The 21236-nt window shown below is 37.5% G+C and overlaps 1 protein-coding gene across 7 annotated transcripts in view; it reads left to right on the forward strand.

The window, feature by feature from the left end:
• Positions 1 to 21236, forward strand: part of SLIT2 (slit guidance ligand 2) — a 1414056-nt gene that overhangs the window by 1337571 nt on the left and 55249 nt on the right. For all 7 annotated transcript variants that reach the window (XM_044062070.1, XM_044062072.1, XM_044062071.1 and 4 more), the window contains 3 exons: positions 8762 to 8899; positions 15334 to 15574; positions 19771 to 19901. In XM_044062070.1, the coding sequence (XP_043918005.1) occupies positions 8762 to 8899; positions 15334 to 15574; positions 19771 to 19901 (510 nt within the window). The remainder of the gene's footprint in view (positions 1 to 8761; positions 8900 to 15333; positions 15575 to 19770; positions 19902 to 21236) is intronic.

Below are 21236 nucleotides of genomic sequence, written 5' to 3' on the forward strand. Positions count from 1 at the left end.
GACTGTATCTCATTTCTTCTTCCTCAATATCTCACAAGCACCATGTTATCTACTATAGTCTATGACTTATCCTTCTTACTATAAATCATCCTAGATCTGGGAATCCCTGTTGTGTACCCTGTACTTTCTTTTTTGTACTTTGTGCTTTGACATGCCTGCCTGTTTTATAGGAAAACAAATAAATGATGCCTGAAGTATTGCATTCCTTTCTCATCTGCCTGCTGGTGTGAATGATGGCCCTAAAAACTCGGGTCTATATTATATGTTCAAAGTTTCAAAACTTCGAACGTCATATAATCGAACTTATTATGACCGAAGTTTTAAAACTTTGAACATATATTAAAAAAAAAAAAAAAGAAAAGAAAAGAAACTTACCTGAATGCTGTAAGCAGAGGGGCTAGCCCCCCTACACCCCCCACTACTTAAATATACCAACTTTGAGACCGCACTTCAGTGAAGTGAGATCGTCTTAGGGAATATTTCCCTATGATTCACTGCAGTGTGGTCTCCATGTTGGTATATTTAAGTAGCGCAGGGTGTGGGGGTGCAGGGGGGCTTGCCCCCTGCTTACAGCATTAAAGTAATTTTTTTTTATATGTGCATAGTTTTAAAACTTCTGTCATATAAGTTCAATTATATGACATTTGAAGTTTTGAAACTTCGAACATATAATATAGACCCTAAAAACTCTACCCCTAACAACAATCCATAGGAACTCAGCAGCCTTCAGATCATATGGCAAATGAGCACTACTACTGTGGGTGTTGACCAGTCCCTTTCACACACAATTAAAGTTCACAGAGTACTGGTAACGAGCAAAAATATAGCAAATGCCTTCCCAGGATTTCATAACCTCCCTCTCAACCCAGTGTGTTTCACAGCTGCCATGTAGCTTTGCTAAAACGATTGCACACACACACACACACACACACACACACACACACACACACACACACACACACACACACACACACACAAACTTCTCAGTAACTCCCAGTACATTCTTATTGTTAATATGATAACATGCTCCCAACAGCCAGGCAATTCTGGCACACCAAGGACACAAATCCAGTACACACTTAAAATAAGCAGTCTATATTCAAAAGGCAGATAACAAAATTAATGAATCACTAGTTTTGAGTAATTACCATTATATGAAATATAAAGTAAAATGTATTGAAAAGACACTTAGCATTTGTAGAATATATCAACTAGCTGGTCCTACTGCTACCATCACTAACGGACGATAACTATAATCTAAATGAAGATAACTATAATCTAACCAAAGATAACTACAATCTATCTTGTGGCCACTACTCACCAGCAAAAATTATTGTAGGAGTTGAAGAGTTCAGAGCAGCATGCTCTCTGTCTTCTCCTCTGAAGGTTGGGAAATGATTTCTTCATTGTTCACTCTCCCTAAAGTATAATGAATATTTCACACAAAATAAAAATGGAATGAGGAAACAATGGGAAATGTTCATTTAGCACTGTCCTTTCAGGCAAATGCCAGTTTTCTTCTCTTCACCTCTACTGAGTCAAAAAGCATCCAAATAACATCTGCAAAGAAAGGCTGTATAGATAACCAGAAAGTTCTAACTTAATTAAGGCTATGTTAACTTAACTAAGGGTTTATGAGACAAAGCAACTTTCTAAGGTGCTTGAAGTTCTGCTAGCCTGACTGTGTGTGTGTGTGTGTGTGTGTGTGTGTGTGTGTGTGTGTGTGTGTGTGTGTGTGTGTGTGTGTGTGTGTGTGTGTGTGTGTGTGTTTATACCTGAGTCAGTTCCAGTTTTCAAAGCATGCTGCACTTTTACTGAAAAAAGTATAGGTTTTATACCTTTTTTCATATGAAAAAAATACAACTGCCAATTTTATACAGCTTGTTATAGCTGAGATAGAAGGAAAAATAAGCTTTTTTTTTCAATCCATTTGCCATCCAAATGACCTCCACTACTGCATCGAAAAAGATATATCAAGAGATGGGACTGTCCCTGACTTGTCAACTCTTTTAGACTTACCCCCACCTTGTCTATTCTTCTTTGTCTGTATTTTTCCTTTCAAAAGTGATTTCCCTATGCCATCTCTCACTTGAGTCCTGCTTAGAATATTTAAACTTATCTTCCTTCCATGCTCCTCACACACCTGCCCTCTCTTCCCTCACTCCTAACAGCCATCCATTTCTTATCAACAGAGCTAAGTATACCTTCCTAAACCACTCAGTCTTTTATCTTCATTCATTCGGCTATCATATTCTAATACACCAACATGGTTCATTTTACATCCTGTGATCTATGGCCAGTATTTCCACAATATTTTTAATCAAGAATATTTGCAAATAAATGTCAGTGTTCAGTGTTTAGTGGTATTGCAATCCAGGGCTTTAGTATATAAAATTAGAAGGTGTTCATATGATGTGTATCTATCTGGATATTTCTGTTGTGTATCCTGAGGAGATGCAATTTAATGCAATTTTATTTTTTTGCAATGTGAAAGACATGGAAAAGGGGGAACATAAGTAGTAAAAAAGAACAGCATTGCTAGACTATCTGTAAAATGGAAAACTTTCTTTTTAAAACCTCTAATATGTAGTCTTTCCCTCATAACTCACCAACCTTTGAGGTAAGTGAATAATGCCAGCCATTACAGTTTCATTCTTCTTATAGTATAAAAAATACACCTTAACACAAGCCAACTTGTTCAATGTAAAGGACTGTGGTTCTGACTTCTCAAGCTACTTTCTTTTCCAAGAGTGTAAGGTTTGAAACTTCCCTTTGACCACCTGAACTTGTAACTTTTTTTTGACTGAGGATTTTAAAAATGCCCACATACGAGGATGTTTATCCCAAATTGTTAGTGAGGTGGCAGAAGTTCAACTTGGAACTAAGTTTGAGTTATCTTAAACTTCTAATAGACTTTTTTAAACCAATGGAGAATGAGCTGGTGAATAAAATTAAAATACAGCAAAATGAGCTATATAACTTAGCCGATACCGAACTGGCTGATGTAATGCTGAATGAATTGATTGATAATATAGTATTATATGAAAGAGACTTCTCATACAAAAGAAAAAGACTCTAGATTGTGACACTAACGATTTTAACCAGGGCAATATGTTTTATTGGCCCAGGAAATCTAGTAGGCCAAGTGAGTCTAATGTTAATAATACATGTAGAAATTCTGTGCAAGCATCCACCATTGATAATAATGGTGTAGTTAGCCCTGTGGTTATTACTAATGAAGGGGCTGAGTCTGTGGTTGGGTCTTCTAATGGTTCTGTTTATAAGACCCCAAGGGGTGATGATACTGAAATAATTAAGGAACCAGTTGTCAGACATAAAACAAATTATGAGGGCTTTAAGAATACTGAGAACAGTCTTGGCCCCCTTAAAGCATTTTTTTCCTGCCTACCACTTCCATTTCAGCATGGGACCAATCAGTCGTTGGGCCAACAGAATCAAGGCAGAAGAAAACGTAAACAACCAATAGACATGGGTGGCAACAAAACCATAAAAAAAGATGTGACAAACTGTTCAGAGCCCTTGATATATAATATCTCACATAGAATGTTATCGGACTCTGAGAACTCTGTGCTGAACAGGGGACTATCATTTACACCTGCTGGTAAAGCTGATGTGGCAGGTACTGTTGTTGACTTAAGGGTTTTTGGGAGGAATTTGATGCTGAAATTGATTTATAATGATGGTAATGGGAATAATCGGATCGATTCTGTTTTTAAAACACCAAGCATGTTTGTACCACCAAACCACCCTTTGGTGGAAGCTTTTATGAGACTATGTGAGGATGATTTACAACAGATCTCGGATTCACATGGTGGATTTCATATTTTTAATAATTTGTCCCAGGATGAGCGTATAGCTCTGTTTAGACTATGTACAGATGATGGTATTGTTATTCGCCCCACAAGTAAGGGCGGGGGCTCTATCATAGTCATGGGTAGGGTTTTTATTTTAATTCTGTTTCTACCATGTTGAGTGATGTTACTGTATATGTTAAGATTACATCAGGAGAAATCCAACACATGATTTCTCAAGTACATCGTGTTATACAAGATTGTTTTATGGGTGAATCTATTTCAGCAGATTTAGCTACTTACCTGACTATTGAACATCCCTGTGTGCCTACCTTTCACGGGTTACCTAAGCTACACAAGCACTCCAAACACCCCCCCTATAGACCCATAGTAGCGGGTGGTGGGTGGGAGATGGAGCCCTTTTCTATCTTTGTTGAGAAGTTATTGAAACCAGTGCTGGATGGTTTCACAGTAGTGCTGAGAGAGTCCAAACAGTTTTTTGGGATTCTATATGAACATGTACATGATGGTATTTAACACCACAATGTTTAATGGTCACCATGGATGTGAATTCACTCTTTACTGACATCTCTAATAGTGATGGCATAGAATTGATTGAAAAATACCTAAAGCAACATAGTGGGTACTATAGTAAATTGATTGATTTGATTTGCCTCTTTCTTGAGGTAATTCTTGAAAATAATGTTTTGCTTTTTGATGGAGCCTATTATGTTCAGACCTCAGGCATAGCTATGGGCACATCTTGTGCCAATAGCTATACCAATATGGTCATGGCCCAATGGGAGAATGATCATGTGTTGAATGGAAAAAATAGATTCTTTAAGTATGTTAGCCTATATAATAGGTTTGTTGATGACATTTATATGCTGTGGTTGGGAGATGAAGAGGAGCTACTATGTTTCATGGATTATGTACATAGCACAACTTCTTTTTTGAAATTTTTGATCAAATATTCATCCGGTGAGATAGAGTTCCTGGGCATGAAGGTTGTTAGATTACCAGATATGACATTTGACACCATGTTATATAGGAAGGAGTGTTATAGGAACTCCCTCCTACATAGAACCAGTATGCATCCTTCATATGTATTTTGCAATATCATTAAGGGACAGGGCATGCGAGCATCAGACAATGCTCAAGATTCTGGGTTTCAGGATGAATTGGCTGTTTTAGAACACAATTTTAAGGAGAGGGGATATAAGAGCAGGGAAGTTGAAGTTGGACTAAATGTTAGTTGCCACCTTAGATCTGATAGAGGGTGACCATACTTCTGTAGGAGATATAGGGATGAGAATTTAGAACAGAAAGAGGAACCATTTAGATGCTTCAGCTTCCCAATGACATATTGCAGTAAAGCGAATGATGTTACTGCTGTTATTAAGAAGCATTGGCTGGTCCTGTTAACGGACGAGAGGATGAGGACTATTGTGGGTGATGAACCTGCTTTTGTGCTCAAAAATAGAAAGAATCTTAAGAGGCTTCTTTGCTATCCTGATAGTGCTAAGGAGAATAGAGTTGGAATAGAAAGAAATGGCACATTTCCATGTGGAGGGTGTAAATATTGCACATATATTGAGACAGATAATGTTTTGTGAACCCTGATAATGGCAGGAGATTTCAGTTGTGACATTAAAGATGTTATTTATTTAGCACACTGTGTCACATATTCCTCATTTTATGTGGGGAAGAGCAATCAGAAGTTTAAGGAGCATATAAGGGAACATCTTTATTCCGTTAATATTAAGTACATGTCAAATGCTCTAGTGAAACACATAGTGAAGAAGGGAGCTGAGCGTAAGTTTAAGTTTAAGGTTATTGATAGTGTTTTCGAAACTCTGAGAATGGGTGACATCAGGAATCGTACAGAAACTATGGAACTTGAGTGGATTTTTAGGATGCAAGCACATAAAAGGTTGGGGCTAAATGAGAATGTCCCTCTCAAACCTGTATTGAAAGCATGCAGGTTGTTTAGGTGAATATTTTAAATGTTTTTGTTATACATGAATGCTTTTTATAATGTGTTTTTGGTTGTATGTATCTGTACCTTTAAAAAAAAAGGGTGTGTAAGTTAATCTGACTCATGATTGGTGGGTATGTAGTATTTAAGCTACTTCTGTTTTGAATATGGTGGATCTATTGAAGCAGTTTTTATTTTCTGTGAAAGTGCTTATCCTTGCTTACTTGTGGAATAAACTGCAACAGGTTTTACCTGCCTGTGTCATTCCTAGTGCAACACTTTTGTGGACTGTGTTTATACATTTTTTGGCTGTTTGCTGCACTTGGTTTATCGGAGTTGTGCATAGCTGGGTTTTTGCACTTTTTTTTTAAATTTAAGATAGTATGTTAAAAATGTTGCTTGTGTCTAGTGGTGGTACACAAGACTAGTTTTCTGCTATGGACATTGATGTATGTTGAAGGTGACAGATCTAACCCCCCCACCCCCACCCTTTTACTTTAATTTTTGTCCAAGACTTAAGGTAATATGTAAGAAGATTTCTGGTGTCTAGTGACTCAGGGATATAAAAAGCTGTTTGTGAAGGCTGACATTACAGGACTTGAATATTATTAACAGCATTTAAGGCACAATATAAATAGAATCCTTGGTATTTTACCCCCCACCGTTCCTTGTCTTTCATGCTGTAAAGCTTTGCTTTATCTTTGTAAGAGTATCCCTGGTGTCTAGTGTTCCCCATGCACCACATCTTTCATGTGCAAAACTTTGTTCTTTTATCTTTTAAGGGTATCCTAGGTGTCTGTTGCCCCCCCCCACCCAAAAATTGTAGGATTTGCTCTTAAGTTTAGGGGAGTATGGAGGAATGTTACCCCCATACAAACACATTCACACATTCATGAATACACATGTACATACACAAACACACACACATCCCCCCAATTGATTGCACTCACAGATTCATTCACCAACACACACACACAAGTAATTGGTGAATGTAAGCCTTCAGCCATGGTCGTTAACAGAGCTAGCCAAGGCAACTTATGCATCTGGTCAATTTTCTGAACCACTCAGCTGCACAAATGCTTTACCACAAGAATTTTCAGGGGAACAGCACATGGCTAATTAGCAGAGGGCTCTCCCAAAGAATGCCTCATTAGCATTTGTGGTAGGCCACAGAGACAGCCCATTGTGGAGCTGCACCACTTCATGGTACATCACTGTAGGAGGTACACCAGCCTTACAACACACTGTAACCTATCTGATCTGAGTCCCACATTTTTAATATTTCTTATTGTGACCCTACTTGTTCAATAAACAGACAAATGAAAAGTTAAGCGCTGCTTAAAATAGGCTTCTGTCCTCAGGTGTGACATTATTCTTCTACAACTATGAAAATATGTTCTGATTTATGTCATAAATATTGTAGTGAGATCCGGTTATAAGAAATGACTCCATTAAATGAGGTAACCTGATTTTTCTTCAAATGACCTTTCTCACTAGATGTAAGTGTGGTTCAGTATTTTGCATTTGGTTTTTTTTTGTTTTGTTTTTTTCAGTTTTTCTGCGCTTTACTTTATCCTCTTTCTCTACACTAATACTTTTTTCACAACACCAAAAATGGAATACATTTCCTGAGACCATTTGTGACAATAAAAGTGAAGAACACTGGAGATTACTTTCAGGCTGCAAGTCCATGCCACATTGTGCAAGCTGTGCCCACACTGCTGTTATAGCTCCACTTGCTTTCATTTATTTTTGCAATTAGTATGTGCAGTGTCAGTTTGTGAAATGTGCATTTTCACCACAGGTTTATAGCTGTAACTGGGCTTTCTAACATGCTACCTTATTATCAAATGTAAAATACAGGCTCCGTATTTAAATTATGTTACATCTGGGTCTATGTGAAATGAAACTCAGTAATGCTAATTGAGATGCATTCTGTGTTACTGCAGATTATATTACTGAGCACTGGCAATACTGCATACTTCAGGACGTAAATGTTACATCTTGAGTTCCTTCATAAGATGTGACAAATGTCCTTGCAGTACCCCATTATAAATGTTCTTAATAAGAAAATAATCATCACTAGCATATCATGTTCATTCATCAGTAATATTAAAGAGTTCATCACTACACAGCCTTCCATAGCTTCTTAAGCTAGATCATCCAAATAATTCCCTGTTCCTGCCTCTGTTTTGAAGGAATCTCATGGACAGCTGTATACTGTGACTTTGAGTTTGTTTTATATTAGGTATTGATTTATTGACTGTTATGTATGATCACAGTTTGTTTAGCAAAAGATGTAAACACTTTCTATTATGCACCAGTAGGAAGAATGTGATACACATATTAATAAACAACTGAGTTGGAGTTAGTAACACGTTGATTTGTGGCTCATGCGTGTATAGTTCTGTAGATGCATTCAGTTTTAAGGGGTTGTAACAGTTAATATTTCATTTTATAAAACCAGTGGTGTGCAAAGTAGTTTTCCAGCATGATTTTAATTACAACAGATGCTAAGCGGAAATAGTATTCATGATAATATCTAATTAATGTAGCATATCAAACCTTTTTGAGCAGATAGGTGAAATCTACACAGTCATGGCTACTCAGCTTAGCATGCTCACTGAAATATTTCAGGGATATGTCACTAAATTTTCCCACCATCAAATAATTAATCCCACTTCACAACATCAGTCTGGGCTTGGACCGTCAGAAGGGAAATGGGAAGTTGAGTTACTATCTAATCTATAATTATATGCAATCAGCAGAAAAGCAAATTCCAGTTATACAACAATGTAATCTTATACTTAGCCAAATATGTAGTCAATGTATACAACATATGGACATCAATGTTTCATAGTAATGCTTTCCGTGTTATTGTCTGACGTCTCATGCAAGCAGTGTTCTAGGCAGTAGATTGCTCTAACCATTTAATTGACATAATGGCATTGGTAATTGTCTCATTTTACAGATGTGAATGCACACCTGGCTATGTGGGTGAACACTGTGACATTGATTATGATGACTGCCAGGAACACAAGTGTAAAAACGGTGCTCAGTGCAAAGACACAACAAATGGATATGTGTGTGTCTGTCCTGAAGGATACAGGTATAATTTAAGTCATATTCTACAATTATGCAATTATTAACTGGTATGACATGCTGATATGTAACTCACCACTGTGTACTGAAAAGCAAAATCTGATGCCTTGGGCATGTCTTACATGATTTAAAGAATGTTTCATAACTATCAGGGACAATAATAATATATAAGTTTGGTAAACTCATCGTTATGAATTGCATTTAATTAAATGGAAGCTTAAAGGCACAATGGTGACTCTACCAAAATGTTTACAGCTTCGGACTATTTTAGTAATGCGTGCATTTTGGTGTGCTTCTGTGAGGAGGGGCACTGGTTACAGTAATAATAATTTTGACAACAACACAAGGTAATCAGAGAAAGAATACAAATGTGCATGCATTTATGTGAAAAAATATAGATTTCCACACCTGTTGTAATGGGTCACACACCCACAGAGCCATAGCTCTCATCTAGCCCCCAGTGCCGGTCATGCAAGTGTTCTCCACCTTCAACTCTAACTGAAGAGCAAAACAACAAATGGAGATCTGCCATGGTTGTTGAAAGCCAACTTGTCCATCATCTTCCTTACAGAGAAATCTGCCCCCCCCAAGCTCTTCCAAATGAAGAGTAAAATAAAAAAAAAACAACTTTGGGAGGGCTCTGACTGTTACAAGAAGATTGGTCCATCAGCTTTCTTACAGTGAAATCCATGCCACACTTATCTGTTCAATAGAAGGGTAAACAAAACAAAAAAAAGACTGAGACTGTAGGAAGTCAACTGATCCATCAACTTCCTTACAGTCAAAGTCAGGACCCCCGGCTCTTCAACAAAAGAGCAAAAAAAGTTAAAAAGGAAAAAGCTCACTATAGGAAGCCAGTTGGTACACACCCCTCAGCTCTTTGACTTAAGAACAAAAAAAGAAAAAAAGGACTTCAGATGGACTGAGATTCTGAAATTGTGGTAAACAGACTGGTTGATTGTTTTCATTACACTCAAAGCCATGCCTCCTTTAGCTTTATTCAAGAGAACAGAACACTGTAGGAAGCAGAGGGGTGCAATGGCTTCCATGGTAGTCTGTCAACACCCCCATCAGCTCTTCATAATCTACATACACGTTTACTGAGACTTTGCCATTGTTTCACAGCCTGCGGTCACCACATCTACATACGTGTTTACTAAGTTTGTCATTGTTTCATAGACTGTGCTCACTACATTTACATACAAGTTTACTGAAACTTTGTCATTGTTTCATAGCATACAGTCACTACATCTACATACAGGTTTACTGAGACTTTGTTATTGTTTCATGTAAGCATAGTTATCATGAAGAACCTTGACGGGTATTAACTTTAATCAGTTAAACACATGCCTGCTCTGTGAAATAGTAGGACCCCTTACTAAGTTGGCCACTGCTTCCTTTTGCTTGACCAGTAGACTATACTGCATATGCCAAGTATTTAGTCTCAGGATATGACAGTAAACCTGTTTTGCTTGCATCTGTTTGTTATTTGCTTTATTCTGGCTACAGAGTGATTGCACTCAGTTATAAATTGACCTATAAGTTGACTTGAGGGTAGGTCCCCTTTAAAATATCTGCACCTTGACTCGGCTATTCAGTATTTCAATGACAAATTTCTCAATATCCTAAACAATCTAGCTCCCCTTAGAAGGACACGTTCTAACTCCAAGCACATACCATGGCTTACCAATAACACCAAGCAGCTCCTCAAACAGACAGACAGACAGAGGATGGTCCCTATACCACAAGACCAAAAATCAAGACTCCCTTCTTACCTACTGTAAATTACATAACCTTGCCAAAAAACAAATCAGGTACGACAAAAAAGCTAAACAATGCAAAAAAACAGCAAAACAATCCCCAGAAATTTTGGAAAGCCATCAAACAACTACTAAAACCAGGACCGATCACAACCCCAGCTCCTACCACAACAAATTTCACAGATAACATTGCCTCGCAGTTTAATTCACACTTATCAACTCTACACTCCGCCTAGTAAAAAAACAGCAGCAAGACCCCCCTATATATTCCTAATGAATTAGAACCCTCAGTTCCTTTTCAATCAAACCAATTCAAACTAATACCATCAAAAAACAGCTTTCCAAATTTAAGCCCTCCTCCCTTGCAGATAACTAACTCCACAATGAATTTCTAAAGCTAGCAGCAAATGCCATCTCCTACCCTGTATCTCTGCTAATTAACCATTCCATTGCTGAGCAGTACATCTCCAAACTCTGGAAAGTCTCTCATATCCTCCTTGTTCGCAAAGGTGGCTCCTCTACTGAGTTGTCAAACTACAGGCCAATTGCCTTCCTCCCTCCCATAACCAAGATTCTTGAAAAATGCATACACAGACGACTCTTCGACTATCTTCTAAGCAATAATCTCCTATATGCATCTCAGCATGGCTTCAGACCTAAACACAGTACAACCACTTCCACTGTTAGTACTAGTATTTCAGTGCTCACATTTGTACCCTCTAACACTTTGCCCCCAAGGGAACTACCCCTTCACCCCACCCTTGCTACTCTATTGCATACCCATGTTAATGGAGGTTAAGTTTTTATTGTCAGACAGTTATATCTAAAGATGAGAGGAAGGAGTGAAACCAGACCACTAGATCATCTTCCTCAAGGTGGAGTGTGTAATTGTGAGTGTGCGCATGTGTATGTGGTGGTGGGGGTGGGGGTTAGGTAAACGTATCATCACAATACCTCTTGCAGTGCCTGACTATATATTCCTGTTCTTGATGTTGGTTGTTCCTGGATAATGAAATACCCATACAGATTGCAGCATAAGTCTGTTAATTCACACTGATAGATATGCTCTTTATATGTCTTGCTTGGTTCCAGCTATCCTGGATACTACATGTAGTAATTTGTAAATGATACTCTGCCATGATTTAGTGCATTCTTCTTTTGTGTGGTAAGTTAAATAATATGGTAATTTGAATTCTGTTTACAATTTTTATATTCATATCATGCTATATTTTGCTGCATTCCCACCTTGTAGCTGAAATGTATTTAGTAAACACATGTACTTGGTTAACATGATTTAAATAACCAACTTTTCTTTCCACGGAAGGGGTGTAATTAGGTGCCCTGGTGCAGCTCTTCCTAGAGTATGCATTTACTTTTTTTATTTATCCTTTGTTGATCAGGTTAATCCCACTAGGCTAGTAGCCTCTTTTTATGGGAGACCTGAAGTGGCATTTATACTGTTAGAGGAAATTTGGCCTGACCTTTGAGGACTTTCCTCTACTCTTTTTGATAGGTGCCATGAGATCTTTTGTATCCCCCTGAGTTACCACCAACTCAAGCAGATAGGGCATCTTTTTACCATCTCATTCAAATGATGGCGCATCCAGGAGAACACCAACTTTTGCTGCACTGCATTGTCAGTCATTGATATACCTGGTATGGGAACAGCATCCACAGCTTTCTGCACCAAAGGTCAGTGTTCTTCCTGCTGTGCCAATGACACTGAAAGGACTGGAAGTGGCCTCAGACAGGAAGGAAGGCAGGGTAGGATACATCATGTGAGGAGGTCCCTGTTGGAATTTGCCTTTTTCTTGTCTTTGTTCAGACGACTGAAAATTGGTGGCTTGGATGGAGTTGTAGAATAGGGCCAGTGCATAGGGCATTATTTTTTCCCAAAATTATAGATGCATCAACTAAACAATGTTCAGCCATTGTCCTTTGGATGAAACTTATGGGCAATTAGCTAGTTCCTCTGGGCCTGAGGTAAGTAGAGAGCGGGATCACTCAATTTATGTACACAAATTATGTTATTCTTACCAGAAATAAAGGTACTGATTTTCTATAAGCAATATTTAATTGAATAAAGCTCATTGAATAATGTTTGTTTTTATGAGCTTGTCTAACACAGGAAATTATTGTTTTCCCTAGAGGTGCAACAAACTCAGAGGTGGTTGCAATTAAGCTAAGGGGGGTCTATATCAGTTTCGCAAAAATCCATTTCAGCGAATACTAAAAGAGTGACACGTATTAATCAAACCGCGAATAGACCGAATGCACTAAACCGCTAAATTTAAAACATCGAACGGTCATAGTCGGCCAACCCCTCCACCTGCTACATACTACCTACCCAAACAAAATAAATAAACCACATACATACACTAACCAAACCCTACTCCTAACCCTAAAGTAAAGCACCAAAACCTAACTTCTAGCGCTACACTAAACCCCACATACACAAAATCTATGCACTATCCTTAACCCCTCCCTAACCCTAAGGTCCGTAACTACTGCACACTTCCCCTACGAAGATATACCCTAACAAAATAAATAATACACATAAATACAAATACAATTAAAAAAAACTTCTTCTAACATGACACTAAATCTTACATCCACTACCTATCTATACACTTACCTTAAACCGCACCCTACCCTAAGGTGCATACCTATTGCACACTTAAGTTACGGAGCTATACTGCAGATGGACCAACCAAAACACTTCGACAATTTGGATTTCGCTGTTTTGGACGTTCGGCATTTATGTAGTTTGCGCGATACGTGTCGATCATTTCGTATTTGCGGAAATGGCATTTCGATCGTCTGATAGGGAGCCAAGCTAGGGGCAGAGATATAGTGTCGCATCCCCCCTTGCAGTTTTTTTTCACAAAATATTCTTTTAGTTAGATAAGTTTGAAAAAATGGCAAACATAGGAAAAATATTTTGGCAAACAGTATCACAACCAGTTTTATTTTGTAGTTTGGAAGCTCCTTTGTTATTCTAAACAGCTTCCTTACTTGTTCCATTTTGTCTGGTATTCTTTGCTCTGTTTCTCCTTAGTAAGTTCTTATAAGCAATCATTTCCCTTGTAACCTTCCTTGTCACCTCTTTTGAGTCTTGAAGTATATATTTTTGCACTTTGTTTAATGCTGTATATTTTTATCAGACAGTGTCTTATCACCTTTGTGATGCCATTTCCAGTTGTTCCTGTTGCTTTTTGACATAGTTTCTTGATTATTTACTAGTTCAGTACATTGCTAAAGACCATAATTCATTCTGCCTTCTTGAGCCATTTTACTGAATTATGCTTTTTATCAGAAATGTGCATATCTCCCATGATGTCTTGAGAAAATTATGTTTCTAAATGTTTTCGTTGTATATGCTGCTTTAGACAGTCTTCCATTTTGCTACCATCTGCCTTCTTAAAGTGCAGTCCCTTTGCGTTCATGTGATTTAGCAGTATAATTATGCTTACTGAGAAACACAGTGCATTGTGTTTACTGTCATTCTGATAACTGCCAGCCTTTTAATCTAGGGTATTCTCTCTTGCAATATGAAAGCAGTCACTGACTGTAATTTCTCTCATTGTATTTGCGGGAAATCTGCACGAGTTGTGAGCTGATGTTTTTTTTTTTAAAAAAAAAGGTACTTAAGGGACATATTTTCACAACACAGACAGAAATATGATAGGTGCTTGTTAGCATGTCATACCTCTTTATTCATCACTAGGCTTTTAGGACTTGACAAGGCAAAGATTTGTCTTGTGATAAATATAATAAACATGTTATTCATATTACTAACTACTGTGAAATGGGTGTAGTGGTCCAAGAACTGTTTAGACAAGAAGTTCATAACCCAATGCTGGAACTGAAATACAGTCAGTAGCAGCAGAAACTAATGCATGACCACAGTGACATGAATGCATCAGCATGGTTAGATTAGGTTTCGTAATTGTTTCAAAACGCAGAGACTGCTATCTTGTGGTCACCACTGGAATTACAGCAGCTTCACAGGCTTTTTCATTTCTTTCTTTCTCTGTGTGTTTTTTCCTGTGTATCATGCTAATGAATTCATGTACTCTTTTTCTCTCCGAGTGCACAGCACTAGTTTCAAAATCATTCTGAGCTCAGGGTACATATCTCTCAATTGTCCAGAATTTTGCAATAGTGCCCAGATTTTTGCCTCATATTTTTCGTCTGGTACTCATAAAATGTGTGATTTTCTGGCACATCACTGAAGATAGAAGTCGCTAAATTATGACAGACATTTAAGTTTCAGACTTTGTATCCATCAGGAAAATGCATGAACAGGAATATTTAACATGTGTGCCTGATTTCTGAGCCCCCCCCCCCCCCCGTTATTTTTAGCTTTGTCCATCATTCCTATGCTAACAGGTTGAGTGGTATGCATTGCCTACAGGATTTTAAGTAATGGTAAATTCAGGTTACTAGTTTATGCTAGGCTATTAAAATTGTTCAGTAGCACTTATGAATTAATAGTGATCTCTTCTTACAGTGGAACAAGTAGTTAATGTTGATTATTGCTTCTGTGTTAACATCTATATTTGTGCAACTGATAACTTTAGTACAGATCCAGTTCAAAATGTATTATTAATCATATTTGTTTGTCTAGTTATCATTATCAGATTTGATCTAACTTGACATTGTACTGCTTTGCTTTCAGTGGACTACTTTGTGACTTTTCTCAGCCGATGGTTTTGCCTCGTACCAGTCCATGTGACAACTTTGAGTGTCAAAATGGGGCTGAGTGTATTGTGAAGGGTAATGAGCCCATGTGCCAGTGCCTGCCAGATTACCAGGGTGATAAATGTGAGAAACTGGTCAGTGTGAACTTTGTGAAAAGAGAATCCTATCTTCAAATTCCACCGTACAAGGCCAACACTCAAGCTAACATCACTCTCCAGGTATGAAAGATGTATAATTATATGCAAACTGCAGAAAACCATCCTTCTGTTTGTACAATGCAACCTCTGTATTGTTATAGAAAAACCAGAGAAACAAGCTAATTTGTGTGTATTTTTGTTATACTGATCTTTTAGAATATATGTTATTTGGCAAATGTTACTATCACCATTTTCCTAACGTTACACAATACAATATGACATAGGAAAAATAAAGTCGAAGATATAGTCAAAACAGAAGTACAAAAACAGACGGCACAGTAGAATTTCCTGACTTATCTGGCCTATCCACATTCACTACCTGGTTTAGTAATTGGAGACTGTATATAATCTCTTATCCATAGTCCTTTTCCTGTAATGCAAATGTACTATCACAGGCTTGACATACCAAGTCAAGCTGACCACAACCTTTCCCCGAATATTGGCATGTCAAATACTAGCATACCTCCAAAAGACTGAATGCAAAATTCACTTCTGCTCCAGATCAAGAGCTAACATAAGTCTGAAAGGGAGGAAAGTTAAGACAGCTGGTAATGTCAGGTTTCACAGTTCGACTGGACTGTGTGTGTTGAGCATGTGATAAGAAACCATACTTATGTTTTTATTCTGTTATTTGAGTGTTAAGAATTGAGCTGATTATGTTTTATGTATAATGAAAGAGCAGTGCATGCATATGTATTTCTTTATTTTATGAGGTGTGGTAACTGGAACAAAGTCTGATCTATGTTTTATAGATGTAAATCCTAGAAATAGTGGTGGCTTATGGTAACTCACAGTATGTATGATACACTAATGATTTTAAAAAAAGAAGAACCTATCAAGATAGTATAAGGGAATTCCCTTGTAAGAATAACTGAAATGCGATTTTCTATAGGGCTTTTTAATCTTTTAGTAATTATGTCCACTGGCTGACAACGTACTTCAACTATCATTTTTATTGCCTGGATGAAAAGTGGACACATAAGGGCATATATGGCATTAGAGAGTTGCCAGCAGGGACATCTTTAGTAGGAAACAGTAACCATGGCTTCTGAACTGAAAGAATGAATCATTAAGTGAAGAAATAAACTGTTCCTGTTTATTGTGAAAAGAAGGGAGAGTAAAGTGAGTGTGTAAATTTTAGCAATACAAGTAGGTAAGATGGTTGTAGATGAAATCATATTTGAATGTGGGATTAGAAGGGTGCCAGATTTGTGTTAGACACAGAAATTATTGACATACAAGTGATTGGCATCCATCTGAATGCAACTCTCCAACTCTTACCACAAGAAATTTGGACAGATCCTCACGTAATGGGGGGGAACAAAGACCCAAAAATATGGACAGAGTTTTAACTGATATAACCTTAAAAAGTTAAACATGCATTTTCTGAAAGGTATAAAGTCTGAAACTCAAATGTATGTCTTTATTTAGTGACTTACATCCTCAGAAATTTGCCAGAAAAAAACTTAATGAGGAATGGACCGTAAATATAAGGCAAAAATCTGAACATTATGTGAACATCTGGACAGTTGAGCGGTATGCAATTAAATGATAATTAGTGAGTTAATGCCTGCATTTTCTCCCACAAGGTCAATATTGCAGTGTATTTGGCATTTCTCCTTTCCCTGAGATGATGCAACCTGGAATTGGTATATATAAGTAACAAGGATATGGCGATGCAGGTGACCCCCCCCAAAAAATACATTTTGCAGTTTCTTTTCACTTTATGTGCTTTTTACATTTGAGTGACTTTACTCTGCAGTCACTGTTATTTGTGAAAGTCAATGCAACAAAGTTTTTTCATGAAGTTATAATTAGAAACTAGCCATGGAGAAAAAAAAAATAAGTGAAGATAGAGGGAGGAAAGTGAAGCGAGAATAAAGCATCTTAGTTCATCCCTTGAAATTGTCAAAAATTTCACAGAATATCTAGATTTTTGCTTCATATTTGTGATCTTTTCCTCATAAAATGTGTGCTTTTCTGGCAAATCTCTGAAGATACAAGTCACTAAATAAAGGAAGACATTTGAGTTGCTTTGTATCCACCAGAAAAAATGTATTTTAATGCAAAACCTGTTATTCTAACACTTTTCTATGTTCATAACAGCAATATTTAAAATCTGTTCCTGATTTTTGAACTTTGTTCCTAATTAATTTTTCACTTTGTCCAGAATTCTTTTGCTAAGAAGTTGAATAGCTTTAGCTGTGTTTTTTAAGATGTGAAAACCAGTTGTAGATATGGAAAATCAAGCATTTACTTGCCTTCAAACCTGTCTTGAGTCAGCACCTGAAATCAAAGAACTAGCATTTTTCCTTAATCTTTGCAGCCATGATTCCTGACTGAATACACATATGATGCACACACACTAAGGCTGAAAATCTTCTGCAGTTCTTACCTTAATGCACAGTGGAATTGAAATTGGAAGGAAACTTAGGCTAATAAATATGATAGCTGTAGCTTAGGCCAAGGAGAAGAAAGAAATTGTGTGTGCAGCAATTTCCAGGTACAGACCATTCAACACTTCTCCGAAAGTGTTTCTCTAATAGATTACAGAAGCTGGAGGAATCATACAGATTATATACGATTTGTGGCAGGGATTTGAAGAAGACATTTGGGAAGCATAGGTATTTGCAGATGCTTTGGTATGTCTTGAATGTGTTTGTGTTTATACCAGACACCCATTAGGTACATAAAAAGCAAAAGCAAATGACAGATTTTTTTTATTATTTTTTAACAGCTGAAAGCGTTTTTTGGGGGTTTGTTTTTTTAAGAAATTGTCATCTCAGACAAGGTTATTTTATGGTTTTGCACAGGCTGGCTGTCTTGATTTGAAGTGGCATCTGACTTTGTAAAGAAATGTAATTCAGAGTGTGTTCAGTAAATGTTTTCTGATATAATGTCTATGTGATTGCATGACTGTACACATTCAGAAAGGAACTTTATGCTTGCAATACTTCAGGAGAACTGGAAGGATTTCCACAATGATAAAACATTGTCACTTTCACATTAATACAAAGGGAGAAGCCACAATACTTAGGACTTGTCATAAGTACATGACCTAACGTACTGCAGATTTTAAAAACATAGCTGTTTCTGAACAATATATCCATTCTGACAGTTAACTACTGGAGAGTTCTAAATGACTAGAATACCATTCTGTTAGTGCAGGGCACTTACCTAGGTCAGGGCTTCTTCTGCCTCTACTGAGGTTACCCTAGCCAACATCAGAACACCTGAGGTCTCCTGTAAGCCACATGAAAATAAAATATACTGACGGCATTCTCATGTCTATGGGACACTGAATCCATTTACTGCTTGCCATTAGCTGCCTGTGTTTCTCCCTCAAAGCATGTTTTATCAGCTGTTTTCTAATAGCGTTCTGTTCAGCGGTCCCCTGATTTCAGTCGTCACCATATTTTCATTTGTACTGGTTCTCTGTCTTCTTGTGCACCTTTGTATCTGAACATCCCTCCAATTCCTGATACAGCTTTTCAGATTCTAGTGAGCATTCTCTTACCACCTTTGTCCTTCTTTTTACTGTTCTTCCCTCAGGTGCTACTGTTTCTTCCCTTATTTACCCTAGTCTTCCCTTTATTATCTCATGAGGGTTTGTTTGGTCAGCCTTTTCAGAATAATATGTGGTCTTCAGGTTTCCCCACTAACTGACTATCTTTCAAATGTTAACAAGTAACTTACCAAGGGCTTCTAGTTTACAGGCCCTTTACTCTAGTTAATATTTTGTCTAGCATACGGGAGTTAATGTCTAGAACTTATCCGTACCTTCCTAGTTTCTATGCATGTTGCTGACCTGGAATATAACTGCTGCTGCTCACTAGCCCGTGACCATTAGCAAGGGCAGAAGTAGAGGCCAGTCTCTTCAACCACATTTATATCAGTACTAGCCCATGACCATTAGCAAGGGCAGAAGTAGAGGTCGGTCTCTACAGCCACATTTACATCAGTAATATCTTAACTGCTGGCTTCACAGAAGACATGCTTGTAGTTAGAAGACAATTTTCTCGGAAATGTACTCATTTATTTCACCAGTATTGTCTTATACACTGCAAATGGGTTTTAAAAAATATCAGTTTATGTTTCCATTTTTATGGCAAAATGCATTTCTCATCTTCTCAGCTCAGACATTTCTGTGCTTAGAGTATGAAATGTATATGCTTGTTTCTAAGCAATTCTTCATATGACCTGACTTTGTACTTCAGATTGCTACAGATGAGGACAATGGTGTTTTGCTTTACAAAGGCAATGAAGACCATATTGCAGTGGAACTCTACCGTGGACGTGTACGTGTCAGCTATGATACAGGAGCTCATCCAGCATCAGCAATTTACAGGTAATGCATGTGTATTTGTTTACTCATATATATATATATATATATATATATATATATATATATATATATATATTATTTTTAGCGCATCTGGGTCAGATGTTGGTTTTGTGTGGACATTATTTAAAGCAAGGCTTTCAGATATTTACATTCATTAAAAAGGAGTATAATTTTAGTTTATCTGTTAGTAAATGAACTGTCTAGAACAGTATACTGCCAGGCTACCTTAAGATAAATTGCTGAACACTAAAAGTATCTAAAAACATTGTGGAATAATATAGCTGCGGTCTTTTACACAGATTTTCTTTCTAATTTTATTTTCCTCCATTGTATTTTCAGTGCCTTAGCAATAGAACGGGTCTGCATTCACATATAAATATTTGCTGTGTCTTGTAACATTAGTAATCTACATTGTCTTAGTCATTCAGAAAAAAAATAAAAGTCCTTGCAACAAAAAAATCACTGCTTTTGGAACCAAACCATTAATTACTCAGAAGAAAACTATTTCTAAAAAGGCACGTGCCTAACTGCATTACACCTGAAATAACACCAATCTTCAAATATCTAGAGTTCTACCTTACCAGTAAAACAAACCACATCTCTGTACTCGTTGCATAACTCAGAAGAAACAAGGTCTTTTCTGAAGACTAAGCCCCATTCTCTGAGCTGCATCATGATCGGGGTATGCAGTGGCACAGCAAAGGAACTGCCCATCTTCCTAAGTATTGTTGTGTCTCTCATTTACTCACCCACCCTAAAATGTGGCATCTGCTGCTTGTCATGGCTCAGTTTCACTAACAGACCTTGTGCCCTGGACACACCCCCAGTTTGCCATCATGACACCCCTCTCCAGAAGAGACAGGCAGGAGTTACTTAATCACTCCACTTCCACCCAGATCATTGATTCATCTGGCACCCAGGATGCTAATCCCACAGGGTTCACCTGAGTAGCTACATAATTTTTAATAATTTTCAGAAATCAGTTCTTTAACACTTTCCTTGCACAACTAAAGCAAGTGTTTGATGGAGTGAGTAAATATGTTGACATATTTGAAGATAAACAATGAGTAACTGGATAGATGAGCTGCGCAGTATAATCGATCACTGGCACAGTTGTTGTGACTCTGGACATGCAAGCATTAGTTTGCCAACTCTTCCACATATGAGCTTGAGTAGCATCTTACCCTCACCTAGAATGATGCCACAATATGAAGACAAGATGATCAATTTCAACAATTGGCTTAAGTACTGGTGTCATTCAAAGGGGATCCAATGCCTCTCAGCTTGGGATGATATGCTCGACAAGCCACGATGCTTCGCTAGGGACGGCTTGCACCT

This window comes from Protopterus annectens, chromosome 2.part1 (assembly GCF_019279795.1).
Source record: "Protopterus annectens isolate FY-2018-M chromosome 2.part1, PAN1.0, whole genome shotgun sequence".
NCBI classification, from domain to species: Eukaryota; Metazoa; Chordata; order Ceratodontiformes; family Protopteridae; genus Protopterus; species Protopterus annectens.